This window comes from Halichoerus grypus, chromosome 5 (genome assembly GCF_964656455.1).
Source record: "Halichoerus grypus chromosome 5, mHalGry1.hap1.1, whole genome shotgun sequence".
Taxonomy (NCBI): domain Eukaryota; kingdom Metazoa; phylum Chordata; class Mammalia; order Carnivora; family Phocidae; genus Halichoerus; species Halichoerus grypus.
This window is the reverse complement of record NC_135716.1, coordinates 154957514-154985204: the sequence shown is the minus strand read 5'-3', so window position 1 is coordinate 154985204 and position 27691 is coordinate 154957514. Positions and strand designations below refer to the sequence as shown.

General features: G+C 41.1%; 1 protein-coding gene across 1 annotated transcript in view; it reads left to right on the top strand.

Moving 5' to 3' along the window:
• Nucleotides 1-26870, top strand: part of LOC118527405 (coiled-coil domain-containing protein 30) — a 98655-nt gene extending 71785 nt beyond the window's left edge. Inside the window, exons 9-15 of the mRNA XM_078073289.1 lie at nucleotides 3279-3441; nucleotides 3961-4073; nucleotides 13103-13244; nucleotides 16603-16739; nucleotides 19596-19704; nucleotides 25647-25711; nucleotides 26064-26870. Coding sequence (XP_077929415.1) covers nucleotides 3279-3441; nucleotides 3961-4073; nucleotides 13103-13244; nucleotides 16603-16739; nucleotides 19596-19704; nucleotides 25647-25711; nucleotides 26064-26262 — 928 coding nt within the window. The 3' untranslated portion in view covers nucleotides 26263-26870. The remainder of the gene's footprint in view (nucleotides 1-3278; nucleotides 3442-3960; nucleotides 4074-13102; nucleotides 13245-16602; nucleotides 16740-19595; nucleotides 19705-25646; nucleotides 25712-26063) is intronic.
• Nucleotides 26871-27691: the final 821 nt, after the last annotated feature.

Here is a 27691-nt window from a genome sequence, read left to right as displayed (position 1 = left end):
ATTAAGTTTGTTATTTTTATTTTTTTTAAGATTTTATTTATTTATTTGACAGAAGAGAGACAGGGAGAGAGGGAACACAAGCAGGGGGTAGTGTGAGAGGGAGAAGCAGGCTCCCTGCTGAGCAGGGAGCCCGATGCGGGGCTAGATCCAAGAACCCTGGGATCATGACCTGAGTCGAAGGCAGACACTTAATGACTGAGTCACCCAGCCACCCTTGATTTTTAGTTCCATAATATTATTTTAAACAGTTGTATAGCATTCTGTTACATAGATGTATTATAATTTATGTAAAATGCTTTTTAGACATTTTTGCTGTTACAAATAATGCTGCAACGAATATCCTTGTACATAGACTTTATGATAAGTGTTATACTAAGGGAGGTTTAGGATGCTGTGATAGTGCATAGCAGAGACCCCTAATCTGGTGTAGGGAGCCCAAGAAAGCCTTGCTCAAAGAAAGCTATTTAAGCTGAGTGTGAGGTGTTTGGGATAGATGGCTCAATAGAGAATATTAGGGGAAGAAAGTCCTGGAAGAGGAAGATAAGGAAAAGGTTGGAGTTGCAGGGGAGAAATAAGGGTAGAGGATGAGTTATTTCAGGAAATGAAAAAAGTTCATTTTGCCTGGAACAAAATGTTTGGGGGTAGAGCGAGTGGCAAGAAAATGAGGCTAGAAAGGTAAGCTAGTTGACAAGCTCTATTGAAGTGCTTGGACTTTATGATATGATGAGATTGTGATGTAGAAAGAGCACTCTGGTTGCTATGTAAGGAATGGATTGAGAGGTTGAGGCTGTTGGGGAGACAGGGAGTCATCAATCTACTGATTTCTTAATTTCTTTTTTTTTTTAGCTGGGTACAGTATACTTTATTGATGGTACAGGACAATGTAGGGCTCCCCAAGCCCCTCCCCTTCTTCAGGGGGTCTGGGATGAAAACTGTGGAAGTTGAGATTCTCAGTGTTTTGGGAGATGAGCTGGGCAAGGACTCCCCAGCAGCTGAGGTCCTCTCTCTTCTTGCTCTCTCTGAGGTTGGTGGTCCAGGGGGCTCTTACTCCTTAGAGGCCATGTGGACCATAAGGTCCACCACCCAGTTGCTGTAGCCAAATTCATTGTCATACCAGGAAATGAGCTTGACAAAGTGGTCACTGAGAGCAATGCCAGCCCCAGCCCCGAAGCTGGAAGAGTAGGTGTCACTGTGAAAGTCATAAGAGATAACCTGGGCTTCAGTGTAGCCCAGGATGCCCTGGAGGGAGCCCTGCGATGCCTGCTTTACCACCTTCTTGATCTCATTGTATTTGGCAGCTTTCTCCAGGCAGGAGGTCAGATCCGTGACTAACATGTTGGGGGTGGGGACACAGAAGGCCGTGCCAGTGAGCTTCCCATTCAGCTCAGAGATGACCTTGCCTACAGCCTTGACGGTACCAGTAGAAGCAGATGATGTTCTGGGCAGCCCCTGGCCATCACACCACAGCTTCCCAGTGGGGCTGTCCAGTCTTCTGAATGACAGTGATGGCATGGACTGTGGTCATGAGTCCTTCTACAATACCAAAATTGTCATGGATGACCTTGGCCAGAGGGGCCAAAGCAGTTGGTGGTGCAGGAGGCATTGCTGACAATCTTGAGGGAGTTTTACTTCTCAAGGTTCACACCCATCACAAACATGGGGACATCAGCAGAAGGGGCAGAGATGATGACCCTCTCAGCTCACCCTTCAAGTGAGCCCCAGCCTGTTCCATGGTGGTGAAGACTCCAGTGGACTCCACAACATACTCAGCACAGGCATCACCCCATTTGATGTTGACAAGATCTCACTCCTGGAAGATGGAGATGGGCTTTCCATTGATGACAAGTTTCCTGTTCTCAGCCTTGACTGTGCCATGGAATTTGCCGTGGTGGAATTATAGTGGAACATGTAGACCATGTAGTTGAGGTCAATGAAGGGGCCATTGATGGTGACAATATCCACTTTGCCAGAGTTAAAAGCAACCCTGGTGGCCAGGTGCCCAATATGGCCAAATTCATTTACTCCGACCTTGACCATTGTGTCGCAGGGACATGGCTGGCACTGCACCAGAAGATGTGGCTATATGTCTAATGGAGAGGAGCAGAGAGCCTTCTTAATTTCATTCATTGGCATAACTGGTTTATCTGTTAGTCTTTGCTCAAACTATATGTAATATGGGAATTAATTTCTAACACATTCATGAATTGCTTTTTAAATTTTGACTTGCTATGTTTCAATGCCATTTTCCAACTCCTAAATTCCATTGCAGATAACTCAAGTTTCTTTAGCTCTAGCAATTTAAGATTTCCCTTTCAGCTCCAAAGCTTATCTCTTAGTCTGGCCCCTTGATCAGAAATTCAGAATGGAACCAAAGAAGAAGTAGACAGTAATAGGCAGGAATTGCTCAGGTCTATAATGAATGAAATGAAAACAGAGGTGAAGGGGGCGGTGCTGGTGTAGGGGCGGATGTCAATGGTAGGAGGTAAGCTTGTAGAGCCTTCACTTATATCAGGAACTGTGACAAGAATTGGAGGTGCTGGAGGCTGAGAGGTATGAGGCCCATGTCTCAAATATCAATCTTTCCCAGTAATCCATTGGTTTTTCAGAAAACTGAAGTTAGAGAAAGTGAGCTCATTTGTCCAATATCAGTAGTGACCTAGCATGTAGGTGCTACTCCATCATACTCATCATATTCTTCTAGATAATCTCCTAAATCCAAAGAGCCTTGTTGGAAATCCTCAGAAACTCTTCCACAAACTGTAGTCTGATGAGATTCCCTCTGAAGGAGTTAGGTGTATATGGCCCTTCTGAAAAAGGATGAACTTCCTCATCAAACACAGGCTCATTTATGATTCAGCTCATGCAGCGTTAACATGTGTGCATTAGTATCAACAGTGTTTGTAACTGACAACCCTGTATTGAACCAAGAAGATCAAGGGACTCAACTTGTAAAGCAGTGAGGACGAGGAGAAAGAATAGAGGATTCGGGATTAGAGCCCTACGTTCATCTTGTCCTAGCAGGTTAATGCATCCTCTCTGTAGGCTTCCTTTGTGAAATAAGGGAAGTTATTTCCTCTTTGTAGGATTGTTTTGGTGAGTGAGAGAGAGAACTAAGCGAAACATCTGTCACAAAGGAGGTCCCCTGTGTTGGCCTCTTTATTTTATGGACACATACCCTACCTCATTGAACCAGTAAAATCCCTTGTGATGATATAACAATTTTAGGTCAAAGAATTTCATAAATCCAGTGTGACTTAATGTACATTAATTACGCTCAGGGAACTCCTGGATCAGAATGTAAAAAAGCTACAAAAGCAAGTGAGAATCTTACAAGATAAAGGGAATCAACTGGAAATAACCTGTTCTCAGCAACAATCCAGAATCCAGCAACAGGAGGCCCAACTTAAACAACTGGAAGATGAAAAAAGAAAATCGGAAGAGGTGAGAAAGGAAATAGATGCACTTCTCAGTTTTCCTGTTCCCATAAACCCGCGTCATAGCTAATAGTTACTGAGTGTCTAGCATTTTACCCCTTAAGTCTATCGGGAAAGCAAAATCTACTCTAGGTATCTCAAGCAAGGAAGGATTTAACACAGGGGATAACATGCTTACAAACTGTTGGAAGGGAGATGCCAGGGTGAGGAGAACGTCAGAAAAAACTGTGGCCTGCTTTCGGTAACTCTAGAAGTTTAGAAATCCCAGGGAAACCCACCCAGAGTGGGAGATTTGCAGGAACACTCCCTGAAGCCCCTGCAAATGTCTCATCTGCTGTCTGCCTGGTCACCTCCCTGCTAGTGCTAGAGAAGGACAGCTCTCCCCACCCCGCCCCAGTGCCTTCCAAACTGTGTGCAAGTGCCTCTCATTTGCTAGAACTCTGCTGTCAAGAGTCTCGGAAATGTAGTTTTCAGACCTCTCACCTTGCAGCACAGAATAGTCTCATTTAAAAAAAGTGTTTTTCAGCATCTCAAAAGCAACCAAGAATTATCAGAAAAGATATCTGCGTTGCAGCAAGAGAAGAAAGCGCTCTATGAAGAATATGGGCAATTTTTGAACCAGCTTGATGTCCATATGAGGTAAACAAAAACAAGTTCCCTCTCAATAGGGATTTCATGCTTTTCCCTAAATACACCCTTTTCATTTGCCTTCATGCTTTTCTCCCCTCACACACTTTGCTCAGTCTGGACCACCCTCTCCCTGTTTCAACTCCTCATTTCAACTCATAATTCTTAGACTTGGAGTCACCTTCTGTAAGAAGCCTGGGCTGGGCGAAGTGCTCATTCTTTTTTTTTTTTTTTTTTAAGTTTTTATTTATTTATTTGACAGAGAGAGACACAGCGCGAGAGAGAACACAAGCAGGGGGAGTGGGAGAGGGAGAAGCAGGTTTCCTGCAGAGCAGGGAGCCCGATGTGGGGCTCAATCCTAGGACCCTGGGATCATGACCTGAGCCGAAGGCAGACGCTTAATGACTGAGCCACCCAGGTGCCCCTGAAGTGTTCATTCTTTGTATCCTCATAGCCCTTGGTACATGCCTCTTTGTATTTATTTCAGAACTTGCCACATTATTTTGAAATAATATGATTCACTACCTGTCTTCTTCACCAGAGTGTAGGCTTTTCAAGGTCATGGGCTATGGTCTTATGCATCTTTTTATCCATAGTCTCCAGTATCTAGTAGGTGCTCAATAAAAAATGTGTTTCTGAACTTCCTGCTCTTTCTTCCATTCCCTGCTCATCATTCCACCAGATTCCTCCCGCTCTCCTCCTTTCTGGAATGCAGCATAGTAGTTCAGAGTATGGACTCTGGAGCCATATTGCATAGGTACAAATCCTGGTTCTCCTAGAAACTAGCTGTGTGACCTTGGATAAGTTATGTAACCTCTCTGTGCCTGAGATCCCTCATCTTTAAAATGGACAAAATAACAGTACTTATCTCATAAAGTTGTTGTGAGATTTAAATGAATAAATAATACATAAAGCACTTACTTAGAACAATGTCTAGCACACAGCTATTATTATATCTATTTATTTTTAGTTCTTTTTCCATGATCCACCTCTCTGCTCCCAGCTCTGTAGTCTGCTCTATTCCTTCTATTAGGCTGAAATTTCTTATTCTTTTGTATTCTTACTCACCAACTATGTTGATGGTATTAATGATAATGATTTAAAAACCATTGTTTACTGCTGTATAGAGTATTTTTCAGAGTCATTGGTATTCCTTATCTTGCTTTGATCATCATATTACTGAGAAATGTAGAAACCATGCCAGGGGAGTATGTATGGTTCAATTCATGCTGCTTACAAATCTAAGGCTAGAACTCAGTCCTCTAATAACCAATATAGTGCTCTTTCCACATCTTACCTTGGTATTAGAAGGGGTTGAAAGAATGAAGTGCTAGATCCAGAGCATATAAAATGCCACAATGCCTGCCAAGTGCATCGATACCGAATCTAATGTGTATACACATTGCTTACCCAGAATCCTTCCTGTGTTCACTCTTAGTCTCTCTGTCAATAAACACAGTTTTATGATTTTACTATCGTAGCTTGGGTAACATTTTATATTCTCTTCCTCTTAATGTTGTCTTGTAAGCATTGTACTTTATTGCCACAGTCTTTGAATTTGCTTACTTTTGTAGGACATAATATTTCATAAAGCTGATGTGCCCTTGCACTAATAGCGGCAGTTAAACAGGATCTGATTGCTAAAGATGACTAACAGAACCCAGTGACAGTGCTTCCAAAGGTACAGCGCATTGCAGGAGAAAGATACGGTAGCACAACAGAGTTAGAGTCAGGACATGCGTTGCCTTCCGCAGCAGCCTCACAGCAGACAGTCCCCGAGAGGTCTGGCAGGGGCCCCCACGGTGCTCCCTACGTCAGGGCCATGCTGGGATGCACCTCCTCTCTCAGGTCAGGAACTACCAATGTGTGCACCGAACACCTCACCACCAGGGATCCCCACATGGAGTTTCAGCTGAGATTTGTTTTTTTATATTCTGCTGGTCATGGGAGGATATTTCTGCTATGTAACCAGCCTCAATAGCAGAGCCTTCTTGAGGTCTCGCTGAGACCAAGTACAAATCATCAGCCTCACTGGTATCAGTAAACAGTGCTGACAAGCCTGGTGCCAATTGCCATCAGACTCCTCGGCCCTGTGATTACAAAGCAACGCAGCTCTAATCGGCATATTTCATTTCTTGACCAGTGGTCAGTACCAAGCAAGAACTTTAGCAAAACAGCTCAGGTCAATTCTAGGCCTGCTGGAATCAATCCTCACAGCACAGTCCTAATTGAGTTAAAAATTACTCACTGGTTCTATGAATGATATTTTTACTCAGAATAACAGAAAAAAAGTATTTTGATTTGTGTGTGCATATATAAGTATATACATATATATACTTATTGTTTAAAACATTATTTTTATAGAATAAATTCCCAGGAGTAGAATTACTGGTCAAAAAGCTGGAACTCTGGATCTTAAAATGTATTGACAAACATTCAGAAGCATCCCACCAAAATTTTCTGCCATCATTATATAAGAGTAGCAATGACACCACATCCTCATGAGCATTGGGTGCTGCTTTTAGGGGGAGGGCTCTGACGAAATTTTCCCCAATATTCTTTGTTTTAATTGAGGTATAATTGGCATATAATAAATGCACAGATTTCTATATGTACAGTCTTATGTTTGGCAAACGTATGCACCCACATAACCACTACCCCATTCAAGATCCAGAACATTTCCATTACCCCTTAAGGTTCTGTCTGGATTTTTTGCAGTTACTCTGTATCTCCTGTGGCCCCCGTCTCCTCCCAGACATCCACTCTTCTGATCGCTGTCTCTTCTAGAATTTCATTTAAATGGAATCTTACCGCATGTAATTTGTGTCTGACTTCTTTTGCTCAACATATTCTATTATTTTTAATGCTCACTTATAATCATAAATATTTGTCATTTTATTTTAAATTTCTTTGATGGCTAGTGAGGCTGAATATTTTTCCACATTATTTGCCCATTGCCTTTAGGACAGTGGGTAGTAACCCTAGCTGCATGTGCCTGGGCCCCAACATAGGTTAGTTAGATCAGAAGCTATGGGGATAGGACTTAGGGATCAATGTTTTTATAAAAGCTTCCCCATGTGATTTTGATGTGCCATCCAACGTTAAAAATACAGCTTTAGGAAAGAAAATGGAAGGAATTGTCAAAACTCTAGGTTCGTTTTTGTTTTCATTCCCCCAATCCCAGCCCTGACCTTTACAGACAATGCTTGTTTTTTCCACGTTTTCCCAACCACTCTTCCAGAGGAACAAACTCCTTCCTTTTTGAAAGAAAAGTAATAGAAAAATCTATCTGGTTTTGCTTAAACATAAGCAAAAAAGAAGTCCCTAAATTTTAGAACATGAATATTGTGCTGCCTCATAGATCTAGTAGTTAATAAAGCCAAAAATAAACTTAGAAAATCCACATGTTCTTCAGGCAAGTTGGCCCACTGAGCTTCTGACCGAACCAGAGGTGTGCCAACTAGCCAGCCAGCAATGGTGAGAGAAGGCTCCAAGCCCTCACCAGCTGTACTGCGTCAACATACTCTTCCAACCGTGCGTACCACTACAGAGAGAAGTCTGAGTATCCAGCAACAGGAACTAGTTAGGTCAAGCATATTATACTCCCTTGATGGAAGCCCATGCAACTGTAAAAGACGGGGGCCCTGAAGACTAGACAGTGGCACAGGGAAATGCTTACAATATAATAAATGGAAAGAGCATAAGACTGAAATTTTAATGTCGGCAATGTCTAAACAAAAGGCGTTTATAAAAACACTGAAAGAAAATACAACACCATTTTAATACTGATCATATTGGGAGTTGGGTTTTCTTCCCAAATTTTCTATAGCTTATCATCTCACTTTTAAAAATAAATTAATTTGGGCGCCTGGGTGGCTCAGATGGTTAAGCGTCTGCCTTCGGCTCAGGTCATGATCCCAGGGTCCTGGGATCGAGTCCCGCATCGGGCTCCTTGCTCAGCAGGGAGTCTGCTTCTCCCTCTCCCTCTGCCTCTCCCCTTGCTTGTTCTCTCTCTGTCTCTCTTGCAAATGAATAAATAAAATCTTAAAAAAAAATTAATTTTGGGGCGCCTGGGTGGCACAGTCAGTGAAGTATCTGACTCTCAGTTTCAGCTCAGGTCGTTATCTCAGGGTCGTGAGATCAAGCCCCACATGGGGCTCCATGCTCAACAGGGTGTCTGCTTAAGACTCTCTCTCCCACTCTTTTTGCCTCTTCCCCCTCAAATAAATAAATACACCTTTTAAAAAATTAATTTCTTAATAGTCCAAATGGCAGAATAAGAGAGAAAGCAGCTAAGATTTGGGTTTTAATATCCTAGGGCAGAATGGGTAAAATAAATCCCAGAAATACATGTTGTGTTTCAAATGATGTCAAAACATCGGAGTAACTGTGAACAGCTGAGAAACCCAGAGGACGACTGGGAGGTCGTTTGTACACTGCTAGATGTTACACCTCTGAAGCTATGGACCAGAGGATGCTGAAACCCAGTGATATCTTCTGCCAAGCTACTTCTAGTAAAAAGGGAAATAAGAACATTTATGAGATGTAAACATCTCCCTGTAAAGAATCTAAGTCACAGCGGTTGTAATCGTGAACACATTTCCCCAAAAATATGTACCTCCTATTATGTAGTGGGTACTGCAAGGGTCACAGAACTGAACAGGCCTGAGGCAGTTTTATGAACCCAGGTATTTAGACCAACCCTGTTAATTAGGATGTCAGTTGAGTTGCTGGAGCAGAAACCCTGAATAACAATGTCTTTTGAAAGGAAAAGCTTTCTTTCCTACCTGACAGAGCAGACATAAGCAGTCCAGGATGGGTATGGTGGATCAGTGTAACAGGAGTCTAGATTCCTTTATCTCGTTGCTCCAGCATCTTTAACATGTTGCCCTTATCCACATTTAAGGCAACAAAAAGGAAGAGGGGAAAGCAAGGACGTTCCATTTGCCCTTAGGACGCACTACTTCCACTCATGTCCTATTGGCCAGAACTTACTCACATGGTCCATTCCATCTAGCTGGAAGGAAAGTCAGGAAGTGTAGTTCATTTTATGGGCAACCAAGTGCCCAGCTGAAAATCCAGGGGTGTCTAATGACAGAAGAAGGAGAAAATGGACTGGGGACAACCCCAGCAGTCAGTCACTGCCAAATACACTGACAAGCTGCATCTAGCCTGCTATGCATGGCTCTGGCCTCCAGGAATCCAAACTTCTCAGCCGGGTATCTGGCTAACAGCTAAGTTAATCTTCTAAGGGAGAGCATGCAAAATGATTCTTTTATGTACAATCAGCAAGTAGGAGAGAGAGGGGCACTATTTTGAAAACTGGAAGAGTCTTGCAAAAACACATTTAGGGGTAAGACATAATTTACAAGACCAGAAGGCTCCCTTGGAGTAGCTCTTCCATCACAGTTTGACTAGAATTAGCGTCTAGGTAAGTCTGCTTTGCTCCTTCCCTCCCATCTGGTTCCTAGTTCTTGTATAAAACAAAATATCAAACCCATACATACATGGTCAATTACTTTATGACAAGAAGTTAAGAACATACAGTGGGGAAGGGACAGTCTCTCCAATAAATAGCGTTGGGGAAACTGGGTGGCTACATGCAAAGGAATGAAACTGGACCACTATCTTACACCATACACAAAAACTTACTCAAAATATAAGACCTGATATTTAGGCTTACCTACAGCTATTATCATACTCTGTGCTGAAAAACTGAAAGCTTTTCCTATAAGATCAGGAGGTAAAAACTTTCAGTTATAAAATAAATAAATCATGCTGATGTAATGTATAGCATGGTGACTATAGTTAATAATATTGTATTGCATCTTTGAAAGTTGCTAAGAGAGTAAATCTTAAAAGTTCTCATCACAAGAAAAAAAATTCTATGTATGGTGACAGATGTTAGTTAGACTGTGGTGTGATCATTTTGCAATATATACAAATATCAAATCATGTTATGTACCTAAAACTAATATGTTTTATGTCAATTATATCTCAATTTATTCTTTTTAAAGATTTTATCTATCTATTTATTTGTTCATTTATTTATGAGAGAGAAAGAGAGAGAGTGAGCCCGAGCAGGAGGGGCAGAGGGAGAGGGACAGAGAGAATCTCAAGCAGACTCTGTACTGAGCAGAGCCCAACATGGGGCTTGATCTCATGACCCTGATATCATTGACCTGAGCTGAAACCAAGAGTCAGACACTCAACCAACTGAGCCACCCAGGCGCCCCAATTATTCCTCAATTTTAAAATAATAAAATTTAATTTAATTTTTTTCAATTAAAAAGTCAATATCCCAGGGCGCCTGGGTGACTCAGTCGTTAAGCGTCTGCCTTCAGCTCAGGTCATGATCCCAGGATCCTGGGATCAAGCCCCGCATCGGGCTCCCTGCTCGGTGGGAAGCCTGCTTCTCCCTCTCCCACTCCCCTTGCTTGTGTTCCCTCTCTCGCATTCTCTGTCTCTGTCAAATAAATAAAAATAAAATCTTTAAAAAAGAAATCAAATGAGGTGTCTTGTGAAAAGCCTGGAGCACAGGTTTTTAGTTAGTTCCCTTCACTTAAGTTAGGGCTTCCCCCAGTTTAAGTGTCAGAGGTAGTAAGATCAGGTAAGATCAGATCGTCGACATGTGCAAACTGCCTGCCACCACAGGCCTGAATGACTGTGCCCTCAAGTGCCTACAGTGACAAAGAGTAGCTTTCTCATCCTTAAACACTTTTTTTTTTCTCATTCCTTAAACACTTTTTTTTTTTTTTTTTCCCAGTTAAACTGGCTTTACCCAAATATCTAGGCATTCAGGGGAGTCTGGAGCTATAGAGACCATTAGAATATTTTTTAATATTTTATTTATTTGAGAGAGAGAAAGAGAGCATGAGTTGGGTGGGGGTGAGGGGCAGAAGGAGAGGCAGAAGCAGACTCCCCCTCTGAGCAGGGAGCCTGACACAGGGCTTGATCCCAGAACTCTGGGATCATATCCTGAGCCAAAGGCAGACGCTTAACAGACTGAGCCACCCAGGTGGCCCCCATTAGAATAGTTTTTGCTCTTCCTCAAAAAGTTGAAAATAGAGCTACCCTATGACCCAGCAATTGGACTACTAGGGATTTACCCCAAAGATACAAATGTAGTGATCCAAAGGGGCACCTGCACCCCAATATTTATAGTAGCAATGTCCACAATAGCCAAACCCAGATGTCCATCAACAGATGAATCGCTAAAGAAGATGTGGTATGTATATACAATGGAATATTACTCAGCCATCAAAAAACCCTGAAATCTTGCCATTTGCACCGACATGGAATTAGATGGTATTATGCTAAGTGAAATAAGTCAATCAGAGAAAGACAATTACCATATGATTTCACTCATATGTGGAATTTAAGAAACAAAACAGAGGATCATAGGAGAAGAGAGGGAAAAATAAAACAAAATGAAATGAGAGAGGGAGACAAGCCATAAGAGACCCTTAATCATAGGAAACAAACTGAGGGTTGCTGGAGGGGAGGGGGGTGGCGGGATGGAGTAACTGAGTGATGGATATAAAGGAGGGCACGTGATGTAATGAGCACTGGGTGTTATATAAGACTGATGAGTCACTGAACTCTACCTCTGAAACTAATAATACACTATATGTTAATTAATTGAATTTTAAAAAAGAAAGAAAAAAGAAAACTTAAAGGAAAAATCAGGTTTCTTTTGTTTTCTTTTTGTATACAAATGTCTCTCAAGATGTCTTCCACATTAAGATATATACCAAAAAAAAAAAAAAAAAAGAATGGTCTTTGTTTGGAGTAGTTTTTTTGTTTTTAAGATATCAGGATGTAATTAACCACAAAACAAAACAAACCAAAAAACCGACCTGATACATTTAGACCAAAATTTTTTTCTCATGTAACAAGAAATCTGGAGGAAGATGATTGCTGAGGCAGATTCAGCTGCTCAGGGGTGTTGTTAAGGACCAGGCTCTTTCATTCATTCTGCTCTGCCATGCTAGGTGGGTTGACCCCTTCGTCTTTAGGCTTGTCACGTCATGGTTACAAGGCAGAGACTGCAGCTGCAGCTAGTGCTTTGTGAGTGAGGCTTCTTTCACTTAGCATAATGCTTTCAAGGTTCCTCTATGTTGTAGCGTGGATCAGCATTTCATTCCTTTTTGTGGCAGACTCATGTTCCACTGTACAGATATTCCATATTTTATCCTTTCATCAGTTGATGGTCTTTGGGTTGTTTCTACCTTTTGGCTATTGTGAATAGTGCTACTATGAATATTCACATATAAGTTTTTGTGAAGACATATGTTTTCATTTCTCTTGGGTAGATACCTAGGAGTGGAGCTGCTGGGTCCTACGGCTCTACGTTTAACCATTTGAGAAACTGCCAGGCTTTTTCCAAAGAGGCTGCACCATTTGACCAGCAGTGTTTGAGAGTTCCAATTTCTCTACATCTTTGCCAGTACTTGTTATTGTCTTCTTTTTTATTTTAGCCAGCCTGGTGGGTGTGAAATGGTATCTCACTGTAGCTTTGATTTATGTTTCCTTAATGGCTAATGATGTTGAATATCTTTTCATGTACTTATTGACAGTAAGTTTGATTTATGTCAGAATCTGAGTTAGAGTCTTGAGCAGAGACCTACATAGAATTGGTCTTCAGAAGTCCAGACTCGGGGCAAGGACTGAGAGCGGACTCAGTTATCAGAGATTGAAGTGGGTTATATCACTGTCCAAGGGGATAGCCAAGAACTCGAAACTCAAATTAATGACTGACTCCATGGAGCAGGATTCAGAATTAGATGTCAGGGATCCAAAGTCAAGGAGTTTCCTGAGTTAGGGGTGACTAAAGCTGGTGCTATTTAGGAGGTTACCCTTGGTCCATTCCCCCACTTGGGGACCAGAAGTCCTGCAGATGGGAGGCAGGACAAGTACCCACATCTGGTGGCAGGCCTCAAGAAAGCAAGAGGAGGAAACCCAAGAAAGGTGCACACTGAGGAAGCAACATGAATGTCCACTGTTCTCAGCTGCACCTCTATTTAAATTTACTTTTATAGGAGCTATGACAAGAAACATCACCATCACAAAGTCAAGCTTCACAGAGTTAAGGACCGTTTAATTCATGAAGTAGAACTACGAGATGAGAGAATTGAACAACTGGAAAATGAAATCAGAGGTCTGCGTCAGCAAAGGGAAATAGTGAGTGGAAAGGTGAAGAGCTCCCCAATGTGCCATGGCTTGGCTCATTCGAGAAAGCCCCCTGGTGCTTTAATTCTCTTGTGGCCTCTTCGTACTCTAGGTTCTCATTTCTTTCCGCACCTTCTTTCGATGTGAGTAATTCTGCCAAAAAGTATGTAAGACTCATGGTGTTAGTAAACTGAATCAGACACTGAAACTATCCTGCACTTCCAACTCCGGTCAGTGTCTTGTCTTCAAATGAAAATGTCTTCTCTTAAATATCCATCAGCAGAGACTTCCAGACCACCCTACGTAACTCATTCCTACTTCACATTGCCCTCATTTTGCCTCAAACTTCTGTCAGTTTTAAATGGCAGTGAAAATTGGTGACCCCTACTTATCAGTCCTTGTGTAGTGTCTGCAGGCTTTTTTTCTAAATATCCACATCTTCTTCATCTTTGTCCCATTGCCCCTGTGACTTACTGGTAGGTAGGAGGAAAATGAGACAAATGGCATGGAATCAACTGCAGAATGGTCTTGAGATCATTAAACTACACGAATTCAAAGTGGAGAGCAACTGACTAGGCCAGTAATGCTTTCCCTTCTTGAGATGCCTAGCCCATCAGAATTTTGAAAACTCTATGCTCACTCCTAAAATACTCATTTCTATGTATGTGCCAAGGATCCCAAAAGAATTCATGCAATTTCAGTCATTCCATGGGCTATTATGGGATGGTTAAGAATTCTAGACTACACACAATAAAACATTTTTGGATTATAACAGATGGGTCACCAATGTTTAAAAAAAAATCCTCCTGATTCTCTACACTATAGTGAGAGAGGAAAATAAGTTGGATTTTGCAGTATCCTTCTCTTTGGGTACTAAATTGTCAAACTTTAAAGACTCAGATCTAGGTTAGACTCACAACTAGGAAAAGTACATGAAAAGTACTACAGAAGAAAGTAGCAATCCTGGTTGGTGGGCCCACCAGAAATAGAAGCCTACTTCTGCATTACCACTCTTTTGTACTGCCTGCCTTCCACTGTTAGGCTTACATGACAGAAACAGCCCCTTACTTCTTTCTTCCCGACTGTACTGGGTTGAATAGTGTCCTCCACAAATTCGTGTCTATCCAGAACCTCAGAATGGGATCTAATTTGGAAATAAGGTCTTTGCAGGTGTAATTAATTAAGATGGGCTCATGGTGGATTAGAGTTGGCCCTAAATCCAATACGACTGGCGTCCTTATAAGAAGAGCAGGCACACATAGACACACACAGGGGAAGAAGGCCACGTGACGATAGAGGCAGCTATCGGAGGGATGCAGCTATGCCAGGGAGCACCAGGGATTGCTTGTAAACTCCAGAAGCTGAGAGAGAGGCATAGAGCCCCCAGAAGGAACTTACCCAGCCAACACTCCAATTTTAGACTTGTAGCCTCCACAAATGTGAGAAAACCCGTTCCTTTTGTTTTCAGCCATCCAGTTTGTGGTAATTTGTTACAGCAGCCCTGGGAAACGGACACATCTACCCAGAGAGCCACAGATTTCCAGGAGAGATGGCAAATAAGCAGAGGCTAAGGAAGAGCAGTTGGTCCCTTTGCTCACTGCCCTTGAAGGCTGCTGGGGGCTTTGGCCGTAGACAGATGCAAAATCTAGACCTGCCACTTCATAGTTCTGTGACCTGGCCCAAGTCTCCAGGTATCATTTTCCTCGTCCGTGAAATGGCAGAACTAATCCCCACCTCATGAGGCTTTTGTGCAGTTAAAATAGGAAATGCGTGAGGTGGCACCTGACACAGACAACTTTCCAGACATGTTCTTCTCTTCTCTTTTGGTGTAAGCTCTCTTAGAAACATGTTGATTGGTAGATGTACAGTTCATGAGAGGAATTGTTAATGGAATAGGAAATACTTAGCCTAGAGAAGACTGATGTGAGATCTTTTAATGCCACAGTGGTACACACCTGGAGGTCCTGGTTTTACTTATTTTAGGGCCCGTGGACCAGAGCCACTAGCATAAAAAAGCTGGACTCACCTTCCAAGCACCAAGTCTCCAGAAAGTAATGGCACTTTTTTTTGGATTTCGTTCCTTCACCCTTCTCTTTATACAGTGAGCCAGTTGAGTCTCCTGACTGTTGTAAACATCCAAACCAGATTTCTCCAAATATTTTATCCTTTTATTAGAGCAGGTGTCCTTATTTTCTGGTTCAAAAAAAAAAAAAAATGCATTTCCAAAGGGCAGAGTGTCAGTAGCCTGCCCCATCTGGTTTCCTTTCTAATCCAGTTGTAACAGCAGAGTAGTATTGGTGGGATGACTGCTTCTATTCTCAATCCTCGCCAAAAATGTATTTAAATAAGAGCAGACAAGACTATTGTTAGACATTGAAGGGTCCTGGCTGCGGGACTTTAAAATCTGGAGTGGTTTGTTTCGGAACATAATGTAATATCCTTTCTTAAAATTCTTGAATAATAGATGGAGTCTTTTCTGGATGATCTATATTAGTGCCTTATTTAAAAGAAAGAAAGAAAGTTGCCCCTCTTAACTCTGTGATTCACCATCTGCCAGCAGCTCATTCTGCTTCTCCCATACCCACTCACTCCTGCCTTTGGCAGGTGGGGCACAAACACAGAAGGGTGAAGGACTTATCACTGACGGGGCATCAGTGAAATGAGGAGGGCAATTCTACACTTTTGAGCTTCTAAACTCCTCACCCACAGTGATAATTTATTAATAGCTACTGACTTTCAATATAAGAACATTAGTATTTTTTCACCCGACCACTCCTTTATCATTTTAGCTATAACTTCACTAGCTATTGCTTTCTGGGAAAATTGTTGGTAGAAAATGAGACATGGTGTCAAGTTAGAAGTCTCTTTAGCATGATCACTGCAAGGATATTCTCAGTAGCTGGCTTACCTGCTTCATTTGCCAAGGCAACTGAGATCCTGATGCTGGTTGCCAAGTATGGGGGCTAAATTTTCATCTCCTCACTTTGTCTTAAAAAGACTATCACCCCAATGCAGATGGAGTTGTATTATATGGAAAAATGTCAAACTGGAGCTTCGGGGAATTCAGTTGCATTTGGTAGTGATTTGATATACCTATGGTATTAGAATACACATGAAAGCCTTGGGACCTTATTGGAAGTGGAGTGCTCAGGTATTTTTAAGTGTTAACCCAGGAGAATGATTAATTGTTCAAAAAAAATACAAGACCTAAAATAACCAAAATAAACAGAAGGACTATCTAGCTGACAATGTCAGCAAACAGGTGAAAACAGACTAGGGGACAGGAGAGGAAAAGTAAAGAAGGGAAATTTGCTGTCAACTTCGTAATTCTTCCTCCTGCTGTGGTAATGAGGGGCTTTATTATCTCTAGGAGAAGGCATTCCAGGAAGAGGTCACTGCTCAAAATGATATACTGCTCCTAGAGAAAAGGAAACTTCTGGAACAACTCACAGAGCAAGAAGACTTAATCCACAGCAACAAATGGGTAGAATCTTCAGTCCAGAACAGGTAGGTGCGGTCCTGCCCGAGGAGCCAATGAACTCTGCAAAGATGTTTCTCCCTCAACAAAGAGATTGTTCCAATGACTGACTTTGGGTTTGCAGCCTATCTCATAACTGTTGCTCTGCTGCCTGCTGTTTTCAGCAACTCATGCAAATGTTATGAAATTAAAGAGAAAAAGATCATGGAGGAGGTGGGTCAGCTACTCAGTTGGGCTCTCGCACATAGGCATTGCCTGATTGAGGACCTAGCTGTGCTCATTCTGGCTGTCACTTTATGTGTTGACACTCATTTTTATCATCTGATACCTCTGGAATCAAGGTAGATCAAGAGAGGAACAGGCTCATACTAGTGACTTAAATTCATGAAACCCATAGGATGCCAATTGTATTAATTTATACTGAGAAATGGTCCCAGCAGAGAAGAATTCACATTATCAGCCAGCCCAAGCGCTCTCTCCTCTATTAGGAAACTCCAGTTACAATGAAAAGTTTTCTTGGAGCACAGAATTAGGGCAAAGAGAGCGGTTTGATCTTAACACATAGAGTCACCAATAATAACTATAATGACTAACATTTTTTGAGCACTTACAGTGTGCTAGGCATTGTTCTAAGCTCTCTCTGTCTCTCATCAATCCTCACACCAATCCCATGAGGGAGGCTCTGGGATTAGCCCTATTTTATGGGAGAAAGCTAAGGTCCAGAGACGCTCGGGAACTCAGGCAGCCTAGTCAGTGACAGCAGTGTGTGCTTGGCCTCAGTAGCTTGGCCCTAGAGCCCACAGCACCACAGTCTGTGGGGGAGATCTGTCCAGCAGACTGGAACTCTCCTTTCTGCTGTTGTGGGCACACACTTCTCAGGGCAGACCTGGGGAGTCTCTGATGATCTCTTACTGTCTGTGTCTCCCCTTTTATATAGTCTATATAAGCCATTGCCCTTCTCAAAGTAGATCTTTGATTCTGACATTCCCAACACAACTGACATATTACCCGTGCCTTAACATTAATGGTGTTCCCCTCTTGCCCTCCTAAAGACACACTTTGGCCATCTGGATTGGACTTGTATGTTTTCCTTGGAGTTTAGTTTCTTCTACAGGATGCTGCTTCCTTTTACAGATGAGAAAACTGAGGCTCAGATGTGGTAATTTGCCAGGGGTCACACAGCTAGTATGTGGCAGAACCCGAACTCAAACACAAATCTCTGATCAACACTATTCTACCATCATGTGTCCCAAATACACTGTGGCCCTGGAGAGTGAGCCTGGTGTAGTGCTTAGGAACTCAGGCTTAGAAATCGGAAAGATCTGGATTGGCATCTCAGCTCTACGACTTTCTGGCTTTATGTCCTGAAACCAGTTGCTTTTCTCTGGGCTTCAGTTTCCTCATCTCTAAAATAGGCTCCATAACAATATCCATCTCATGGGGTTGTTGCAAGGATCAGATGAACCAACACATGAGCAGGTTTAAGTGTTTACTCTGTGGGTAGGGCACAGTGCCTAAGCACATGGTAAGGCCGTGGTAAATGGTTGTTGCTGCTGCTGCTATTACTGCTGCTGCTGCTCCTACTACCCCTACTATTACTACTGCTGCTGCTCCTACTGCCACTACTACTATTACTACTGCGGTTGCTGCTACTACTACTACTGCTATTATGGCTGCTGCTACTATTACTACTGCTGCTACTGCCACTACTACTATTACCACTGCTGTTGCTGCTACTGCTGCTGCTACTATTACTACTGCTGCTACTGCCACTACTACTATTACCACTGCTGTTGCTGCTACCATTACTACTGCTGCTGCTACTACTGCCACTACTACTATTACTACTGCAGTTGCTGCTACTATTACTACTGCTATTACTACTGCTGCTGCTATTATGGCTGCTGCTACTATTACTACTGCTGCTACTGCCACTACTACTATTACCACTGCTGTTGCTGCTACTGCTGCTGCTACTATTACTACTGCTGCTACTGCCACTACTACTATTACTACTGCTGTTGCTGCTACTGCTGCTGCTGCTGCTACTATTACGATTGCTGCTACTACTATTACTACTGCTGCTGTTACTGCTGCTGCTACTACTATTACTACTGCTGTGGCTGCTACTACTACTATTACTACTGTTACTGCTGCTACTACTACTATTACTACTGCTGTGGCTGCTACTATTACTACTGCTGCTGTGGCTGCTGCTGCTATTACTATTGCTGCTAATACTACTATTACTACTACTGCTGCTATTACTATTACTATTGCTGCTGCTGTTACTACTGCTGCTGCTACTATTACTACTGCTGCTGCTGTTACTACTGCTGCTGCTACTATTACTACTGCTGCTACTATTACTGCTGCTGCTACTACTGCTATTACTACTGCTGCTTCTGCTACTACTGCTGCTGCTGGTGCTACTATTACTATTACTGTTGTTGCTGCTGTTACTACTACTACTACTGCTACTACTACTCCAAAAGTATGGGATGACTGTATGAGATGAGAACCAGATGCAGGCTGTGTAGCTACAATATTTGAAGGGATGCAGAGTCTCTTGTTTCAGCCCCACCCCTAAATGGGATCATATCCTTTGTCAGATTTCTCAAGGGCTAGAATTGTGCCTTCCCTTCCATACTCTTGCATATGGTATGTCTCTGTTCTCAATATGTTTTTAATGACTCTGTACAGGCCAAAAGCTTATTAATTTCTACTTGGTCTTGGAACATGGTGGGAATTATTCTGCCAAAGTTGGTTCCATAATCTAGGCAGTGGGCTAAGACCCAGAGCTAGTGGTAAGTGGGACATAGTTTTGAGTTTTTAGTAGTGATACAGAAATGTTTAGTTATTCCTTTGATCTATCCCATTCTTAGAGTTCTTCTGGATAAGGAAAAGAGGCAATTGCAGGACACCATTTGCCATCTTACACAGCAGGTTGGCCTCTTAGAGCGTATCATAAGGAGCATCTGGATTCACGGAGAGGTAAGATGCATGCTTCTGTCGTGTCCTTCATATGAAGCCTAGTTGCCAAGGTTATTGTGTTCTCTCTTCATCTTCATGTAGCTGTAGGCTGCACTTGGCTTCATGGTGGCCTGTGGCAAAGAAGCTCATTGGTTGCACCAGAGCAGCAGAACCTGAGACTGCCCTTGGCCAGCTTTGCTCTTCATTGGGTCAGTTTGGGGCCCAGACTCAGGACCCTGAGATCAAGTGGGGCCCAAACTCATGACCCTGAGAATAAGACCTGAGCCGAGATCAAGAGTAGGACGCCCAACCAACTGAGCCACCCAGGCACTCCTGCGTCAGATTTTAGTAGACACTCTTCTCCTATGTGATCCCAAAGAGATTGTGCATGCCTCATAGCTTCTTTAACACTGTATCACCATTGTCTTTTTGCTTCTCTATCTCAACTCAGCAGTGAGATCCTGGAGGGCAAGGCTTGTATTTCATATGTCATTTTATTTACAGACAGGTGCTCCATAAATATTTGAGAATGAATATTAAATGCTTTCACATGTATACCTCATTCTCAACCCTGTTTGCCATGGATTATTCTAGCCCTGTCTGAGAAATGAACAAATCTGAGGCTCAAAGACGTAAATGAAGATAGTCTGGTCTGGCATGGGGTCAAGTCTAAGAACAAAGAGTCAAGAACAAAAGAGTCAGAGAAAAAGCAATTAAGTTACAAAAATCCAAGCAGACAAGTAGCCAAGTTTAGATAGATGTGGCAAATAGTATAGATTCAGAGAAGGTCCAGAGTCTGGCTGGTGAATGTGTCAGCGAGAGGGACTTCAGTGATCAGAGGTGCATTCTGAATCCAAGACAGAGGCTTCTTGCTTTCTCCCCTGGCTTGTATCACCTGCTAGATGTTTCCTTCCAGGATACTTCATGTAGATCCTGCTTATTGGATACTATTGCTGTGAACATAAGACCCACATCTGGTTTGCTCTCAGAAAGGTGATTATTTCTGGAGTGCCTGGGTGGCTCAGTCAGTCAGGTGTCCAACTCTTGATTTCGGCTCAGGTCATGGTCTCGGGGTTCTGGGATCAAGCCCCGTGTTGGGCTCTGCACTCAGCATAGAATCTGCTTAGGATTCTTTCTCACCCTCTCACTCTGCCCTTCCCCCAACTCATGCACACACTTTTCTTTCTCAAATAAATAAATAAAATCTTAAAAAAAAAAAAAAAAGAAAGGTGAGGGGTCCCTCAGTCGGTTAAGCGTCTGCCTTCGGCTCAGGTCATGATCCCAGGGTCCTGGGATCGAGCCCTGCATCGGGCTCCCTGCTCAGTGGGGAGTGTGCTTCTCCCTCTCCCTCTGCCTGCTGCTCTGCCCACTTGTGCTCTCTCTGTATCTCTCTGTCAAATAAATAAATAAAATCTGAGAAAGAAAGAAAGAAAGAAAGAAAGAAAGAAAGAAAGAAAGAAAGAAAGAAAGAAAGATGATTATTTCCAAACTATATGAGTTGTTTTGTAGATTTTGTTCAAAGTAGAACTGCCAGATTATGTGGCTTTATTTCCAATAGTTTATGTTTTTGCTTGAACTACAATTGTTCTCAACTGTCTAGTCATTCACTATTCTACTTATTCATTCAACAAACATTTATCAATTCAGGAAACTATGCTAAGTCCTAGGAATATGAAGATAGACCCTGTTTCTGGAAGTCTTTAGTCTAGTAGAGAAGGACAGAGACATACACGAACAAGCACTATAGTATTATAGGTGCTGAGTTAGAGCCTTAATGGAGTATATATTAGACCTGATAGCTTTGAGATCCACAACATTATCCTCAAACAAGATAAGAAATGTGACAGGGGTCAGGACTATAGTACCTCAAGCTCCACATTTCATGTGTCACGAAAGTACCAACTTGTAACATCTTCATACCTGTTAAAACGACTCCAAATTGTTTTTAAACTTAGAATCTTAAGGATCTTCCAATTCAATCCCCTCATTTTATACAGGAGGGAGATAAAACTCAAGAGAGGTTAAATGGTATGCTTGAGTCACGCAGCTACTGCTGACATTTCCCACATCTCTTGATTCTCAGTGATTGAGTATCGTACTACAAACAGATCAGTTTATAGATCCCTGAGATCAGACATATCCTAGATCTCCTCCTTCCTTGCAACACCTCAGAGGCTAAAATGGTGAGAGCTTGACATTTGTTGAGTGCTTGCTATGCGCCTGGTACTGTGGTAAGCATTTTATGTACATTATCTCATTTAATCTACAAAATAACCTTGCCATTTTCACAGCTGAGGAAACTGAGCTCTAGAAAGGTGAAGTGACATCATTGCTCAAGACATATCGCCAATAAGCAGAAGAACAGGGTCTGAAATAAACTCTGTCTGGTACCTTGTTCTTAGCCACTATCTCGTAATACCCCAAGTCTACTGTTTCCCTTTTGGGGTATGGGGTAACCAGGGACATAGCCTTGTAAGAGACCATGTTGCTTCCTGTGTTGTAATCCCATCTTTCCTCCCTGTTGGATTATAAACTCCATGAGAGCAGGAACTATGTCTGTTGTGTTACCCTCTGCATCCCAAGCACTTAGTACCTGGGTTATAGCAACAACTTAACTCATCTCCTTTCAGTCTTTCCTCCTAATCTGTCCCATGCATGCCTCCAGACTAATCCTCATGAAGCCCTGCTTGCCTTCATAGTACTTCATCTCACAGAGTTTCAGAGACTTGCTTTGTCTATCAGATAAAGTTCATTCATTCAACAGCTATTTATTAGGCATATACAGGGTGCCAGGCCTCATACTGTCCCCCCTTGTGGTTTGGATATAGTGATGTACAAGATACAGTGTCTGCCCTCACAGAACTCAGCTCTGATGAGAGTGACCATCATATAACCGGCAACTACCATACGCTGTGATGAGTTCTACAATAGTGGTAGGCCCAGAATGCTGTGAAAGCAGGCGGAGTGGCATCTAAACCTGTCTGGGGTGGTTAGGGAAGGCTTCCAGAGTTGATGTCTAATCCAGAGGAATTGAAGCCACATAGGAACTTCCCATAGTCCAAATAACTTTCTGACATCAAACAAGTCTGATCAAATGAAACCAATCTATTTACTGTTTCCCCCAAAGCTCTGCTTTCCTCCCTCTGGATATATATTTCCCTTACTTGGAAAGACACCTCCCATCTTCCTTCCTTCTCTCATCTTCCTGGCTTTTGTCTTTTGAAATCCTATTGTTCTGTTAGTCTATAGCCAGAGGGGTCTTCACAAAATATAATCTGACCATATGACCCAAAGCCATACAATGACTTACCATAGTCTTCTTTAGGCTCTTCTAGGAAATCCCTCTCCCTCCACTGCCTTCTCCCATGACTTTCCTGCCCCAGATTTTCTTTTGGTTAGTTTCTACTGTCCCTCATAATTCAACCTAAATATCTTCTCTTCCATAAAGCTTTTTCTGAATCCTCCCCTCTCCAAATATGGCTTTGTGTCCTTGATAGGTTTTCTCACTGCACCTTACGTCCCAAATCCCAGCTCAGCATTTTACTAGTTGTGTGAAAGAAGGAAACCTCATTCACCTTCTAGTTCCTTCATCTGGGAAAAGGAAGTAATAACACTCAAAAGGTGGCTGTTCCACAACAAAATCTGTATATGAATATTTATAGCAGCATTATTGATAATAGCCAAGAGGTGTAAACAACCCAAATGTCTATCAACTGATGAATGGATAAATAAAATGTGGTATATCCATCCATACAACAGAATACCATTCAACCGTAAAAAGGAATGAAGTATTGATCCATGTTATAATGCAGATGAACTTTAAGGATATTATGTGAAATGAAAAAAATCCGGTTACCATGTATTATATGATTCCATTTATATAAAATGTCCAGAATAGGCAAATATATAAACATAGAAGTAGATGAGTGGTTGCCTAGGGCTGAGGCATTGAGGGATGGGGGCTGTAGTTAAAGGGTATTAGGTTTATATTGGGGGTGATGAAGATATTCTAAAATTTATTGTAATAATAGTTGTACAACCCTGTGAATATACTAAAAACTGTTGAATTGTGCACTTTATTTTTATTTATTTATTTGAGAGAGAGAGAGAGAGAAAGCGTAAGTGGGAGGTAGAGCAGAGGGAGAGAGACAAGCAGACTCCACGGTGGAGTCTGACATGGGGCTTGATCCCATGACCTTGAGATCACGACATGAGCCAAAACCAAGAGTCAAATGCTTAACCAACTGAGCCACCCAGGCACCCCAAATTGTGCCCTTTAAATGCCTGAATTGTATAGTGTGTGAATTATTTCTCCATAAAGCTATTATAAGAATGAATGAATGAATGAATGAATGAATAAATAAATAAATTCAGAGATGGCTACTGGAGATAAAGTAGAATAATTAGAATAATGCATATAAAATACGTAGTGTATTGCTTGGCAAATAAATGGCATTTAATAAATACAGCTGCTTTTTCTCAGTAAATACACATACATTTGTTTCTATATCGAACATTTATTGAGTTCCTCCCATATGTTAGGTATGCTTATGTTAATTAATTTTCACAATAACCCTGAAAGATTAGTGATTAATTGTTATTCTCACATTTTAAATGTAGGAAACAAAACTCAGGGAGGTAACGGGACAAATCAGAGTCTAACTAGTAGAGCCAGAATTCAAGCCTTGCTCTCCTAACTCCTAGTCTAGTAATATTTTTAACACATAAATTTCTCTGAATGCTAGTTTTTTCCTCCTTATAGAAGCTTCTCATTTATTTCAGGATAACTAAGAATTTCTCACAGAAATGAGTTGACCGGTATCAAAGGTTAAACAGAGGTCCAAGTTTAGGGGAATCAGTAAACCCTCATAATTGTAGGTAAAATTTGGTCTGCGTTGATGGGTTTGTGTGAGAAAGGGTATTTGGTTTTTAAAGTCATAGATTTTACAAAAAAATAGATACTTTTTTTCATGATTTAAAGGGACAGAAAATGTTTACCAGAGTAGTAAGTAAAAACTTACCTAGTAGAACAGAATGATTATATCAGCTAATATGAGGTAATTCATGTAGGAAAATAGGTATAATAAGCAGGCTTACAATGAACGTGTTAATATAAAAGTATAAGATTTATAATTACCAGATATTCTGTAGGTATTTAGGGATTACATTTTTTTCAGTTTTATTGAGATGTAATTGACATACAACATGCATTGTGTAAGTTAAAAAGTATAACTTTTATTTTGTATAACAATGATTTGACATATATATACAATGCAAAATGATTATCACGATAAGGTTAGTTAACATCTGTCACCTCACATAATTACGATTTTTTTCCTGACAATGAGAACCTTTAAGATCTCTCTTAGCAACGTTCAAATATACAGTACAGTATTGTTAACTGTAGTCTTCATGTTGTACATTACATCCCCAGAATTTATCTTATAACTGGAAATTTGTACCTTTTGATCACCTTCACCTAATTTCTCCATCCACCACACCCCCACCTCTAGCAACCACAAATCTGATCTCTGCTTCTATGAGTTTGTTTTGTTTTTTTTTTAGATTGTACATATACGTAAGATCATGCTGCTATGAACATGGGGTGGGGTGCAGATATCTTCAGACAGTAATTTCATTTTCTCCAGATATCCAGAAGTGGAATTGTTGGATCATATGGTATTTCTTTTTTTTAATTTTTTGAGGAACCTCCATACTGTTTTCCACAGTGGCTGTACCAATGTACATGCCCATCAACAGTGCACAAGGGCTCGGCTCCCTTTTCTCCACATCCTCGCCAGCATTTGTTATCTCTTGTCTTTTTTAGGATGGCCATTCTAGCAAGTAGGAGGGGAAGGGATTAAATTTTTAACCAAAAATATATATAAAGCACACGTTTTAGGATCATATTGCCAATGGCTTATAATTATAATTTTAAATATTCATCCTTTCTTTTCTTTCAGGAGAAAATTTGTGACATCGCTGAATTGGAATCATTGAATAAAATCTTGCCCTTACCAAACCCCAGGTTAGTAAAGTCAAGACAATCAACTGCAAGCCTGAGAGTCATGGCTGCCTAACTCATCCTGAGTTGCTGGCTTGACAAAGCATAGCATTTGGGAGTAATGTTTCTATATTTAGTATTTGAATCTTTTCCCAATCCCTTCTCTCTTTCCACCTCTTCATCCCCACACCTGACAGAATCTTGACTAAAGTAGAAAGTAATCTGTAAACATAAGTTTAAGCTAAATGTTATTTGATTTCCTTTGTGTTTGACAGTTGTAAAAAACTGAAATCCTATTAATACTTTATCCCCGTAACCCCAAAGTGCTACCAAGAGATCCTGTTTTCAAAAAGTCCTCACATATGGCCATTCTTAGTTTTTCAGGAACAGGCTTGGTAGAGTCGGTTGGAAGTCTTCAAGAGATTAAAGAACATACATCAGAAGCAGCAACGGCAAACCCCAAGTCTCCTGAGTCTCTTTCGTGTTCACAGAATTCTGAAGCTGGATACATGAACGTGGCTTTTCTGAAAGAGACACATTGTATCCAAGAACAAGACCAAAAGTCAGAACTATAAAATCACTGATGGCTAAGACTAGATGGATCAAAGCTGCTAACTTAAAGCTTGGGTGTGAGGGTAGAACATGACATGGAGAAGAGTTACCTACCACGGATCCCCACTGGACGTCAACCAGGAGTCCTCAGAATTGCTGATAAATTCATTAAACCAGTTTTAAAAATAGATTTCTCAAGTTTGTTTGATATCCTCAAATATCCTTGTATTGATCAGTAATAGTGACTTAAGTTCGATGGTTTAATTAGGGGTCTTTTCAGCAGAGCACATATATAGCTAATTCAGCACTTTCCCCCTATTATCATGGGTATTATTTATTTTTTAAAAGTAAAAACAATGTAATTGTATTAAAGCGAATACTTTAAAAAAGAAAAAGAAATCTATAATCCTGCATTCTCAAGACAACTATTTTCATTTATTCCTTTTTGGTTCTTATTCAAATGCATATATTTTTAAGTGGTTGTTATATTGTGTGTTCATTTTCACAGCCTGATTTTTAGTTTAGTATACCATAGAACATTTTTCTGTATTTCAATAGTCTTCATAATTATTCTTTCAGTAGCCACATAATATTCTATCATGTTGATGTTCTATAAATTCTCTCGTTTGCATTTAAGTTGTTTCTACTTTTTCACTATTTGAGGTTATGCTGTGGTGAAAGTCTTTGTGAATGTAGCTCTTTTTTTCTCTTGAGTTACTCCAGAAAAGATTGGCATAATTGGGTCAGAAATACAAATGTTACATAGTTTTGGTATATCACTTGTTGTGTTGCTTTAAAAAAAAAAGTTGTGTCAACATAATGTTTCTATAGTGAACCTCTTTATTTTTTTCTTTTCTTTTTCCTTTTTTTTTTTTTTTTAATTAAGTAGTCTCCACACCCAGCATGGAGCCCAATGTGGGGCTTGAATTCATGACACTGAGATCAAGACCTGAGCTGAGATCGAGTGGGATGCTTAACCAACTGAGCCACCCAGGCGCCCCTATAGTCAACCTCTTTAAGCCTCAATTTCTTGGTCCATAAAATGGGAACAGTAGTCGTTCCTGTCCCATAGAGTTGTGAGGACCAAATGAAATGAAATGTGTATTTAGAACTTAGTAGCTGCTTAACAAAAGCTAGGTATCATCATTTCTTTTCTTTTCTTTTTTTTTAAAGATTTTATTTACTTATTTGACAGAGAGACACAGCGAGAGAGGGAACACAAGCAGGGGGAGTAGGAGAGGGAGAAACAGGCTTCCCGCGGAATCATCATTTATTTTCACCAGCACTTTGTACTAGTTTTTCCACAACCTCATCAACATTGGATATTACCAATTTAAAAAATTTATTTTAAAATAGTTGCTATAAACTATACTGAAGGGTGATTCCTGCTGTTCTTTCCTCCCATCCTTATTCTCCTCTTCTTTTTTATTCTTCAATTGGAGATAGAGAAGG